This window comes from Dama dama, chromosome 31 (assembly GCF_033118175.1).
Source record: "Dama dama isolate Ldn47 chromosome 31, ASM3311817v1, whole genome shotgun sequence".
Taxonomy (NCBI): Eukaryota; Metazoa; Chordata; class Mammalia; order Artiodactyla; family Cervidae; genus Dama; species Dama dama.
This window is the reverse complement of record NC_083711.1, coordinates 11,703,265-11,704,851: the sequence shown is the minus strand read 5'-3', so window position 1 is coordinate 11,704,851 and position 1,587 is coordinate 11,703,265. Positions and strand designations below refer to the sequence as shown.

Below are 1,587 nucleotides of genomic sequence, written 5' to 3'. Positions count from 1 at the left end.
TATTTAACTCAAAGTACTTATTAACCCTATTGTTAAATCCTGTTTTCCCCTTTATTGAATTTATTTTATTTTTATTATTTTTTAGAAAAAAACACAAATCGATGGCAAAAACTATAGTTTTCTCAAGGAGTAATTTTGAAGTCAAATGATGACAAATAAATCTAACAAGTTTAAGAATCATTCCATGAATGATTAAGTAGTCTGCTAGATTAAGTGTAATGAGGGCTAATTTTTGTTATTTCCAATGAATATAGCTATGTTCACATGAGATAAAAATTGAATAGATTTTACAAACTTTTGAAAACTGAATAAAGAAATATGGCATGATTTGTTCGTGTATTTTCAAAGAAAATACTATGTAAATATATAATTAGAACAAAAAATTTTGAGAAAATGCTGTGAAATATTTGAACCAGGTTTTTTTTTTTATTGATTTCATTTTGGGTTAAATAATGGAACAATATTAATATCTTTTGGATATCAATTATCTTTGGAAGCTGAGAAATATATGTTTCTTTTGAGAGAAAGAAATGTTTTAATAATATGGATATATTATTTTATATATGTTTTAATATATTTTAATAATATGGATGACTACCAATTATGAATAGGTATATCTAAGATGACTTATTTTCATAAAAAATTAATGGAGATAATTCTTATATTTATAATTGACTAACAGCAAAATTTCATATAGGTATGTGCACATAGCTGAGTTAAATGAACCACAAAGAGCCATATTTTTTATTTCCAGCTCGGTCATTTATCGGTCATCAACATAAGTCATCTGTTAGTGTCCAAGCTAACAAATGCCAGGAGACATGAGACAGACATGCTTCTAATAATAAATTCTCTGAAATTCTTAAGTTTTTCATGCTATATAGGCCTAGGATAATCTCAATTCATCGACTGAATAACGTTATGTCGAATCCACTCATGGTAGCAGATGTTGGGTTACTACAGCCAGAGTTTAATAGAAGCTGGAGAAACCACATCTTCTAAAGAACAGTGGGCGGTGACAGCAGCCACAGCCAAAGCTTCCGAAACCAGAGCCGCATCCGTAGCCTCCGAAGCCAGAGCCGAAGCGCAGCCTGCGGAAGCCGCCGCATCCACAGCCACGGCCGAAGCCCGGGCCGCCGAAGCCTCCGCAGCCGTAGCCCAGGCCTCCGTAGTAGCTGCTGCAATGGCACATGGTGTCAGGGGGGAGTCCGGTTTGCTGTTCAAGACCAGGTCCTGAGAGTGGATGTCAGCTCGTGCGGAGGGGCGCTTATATACCCTGGTGGGAACACGTGGTTAAACACGTGACCATTCCTTTGTATCATTTCAGGCTACGCATTTACCTGAGGCCAGTTGTTAATCTGTTTGCTCACACGAGGAGAGGCCCACACTCATTAAATTGTTTGAGATTGCATAACTGCCTGGCTAAAAAGGTCCTTGAACTCATTACATTTTTCTTTAATGAGCGAAAACAATCTGCTTTCAAAGTCAGAAAATAAAAATTCTCTGAATAGAATTCTTCCTTACTAAGCATATTGCATCATTCTTATTTGACGGTGTTTTTGCATTGAACATTTTCTCATTTTCCTA

At 35.5% G+C, this 1,587-nt stretch overlaps 1 protein-coding gene across 1 annotated transcript; it reads right to left on the bottom strand.

Annotated features, from left to right (window-relative positions):
- Window positions 1-970: 970 nt before the first annotated feature.
- LOC133050136 (keratin-associated protein 19-3-like) lies at window positions 971-1,192 on the bottom strand. The gene has a single exon (XM_061134267.1). The coding sequence runs from the start codon at window positions 1,190-1,192 to the stop codon at window positions 971-973; it is 222 nt and encodes a 73-aa protein (XP_060990250.1).
- Between the last annotated feature and the right edge of the window lie 395 nt (window positions 1,193-1,587).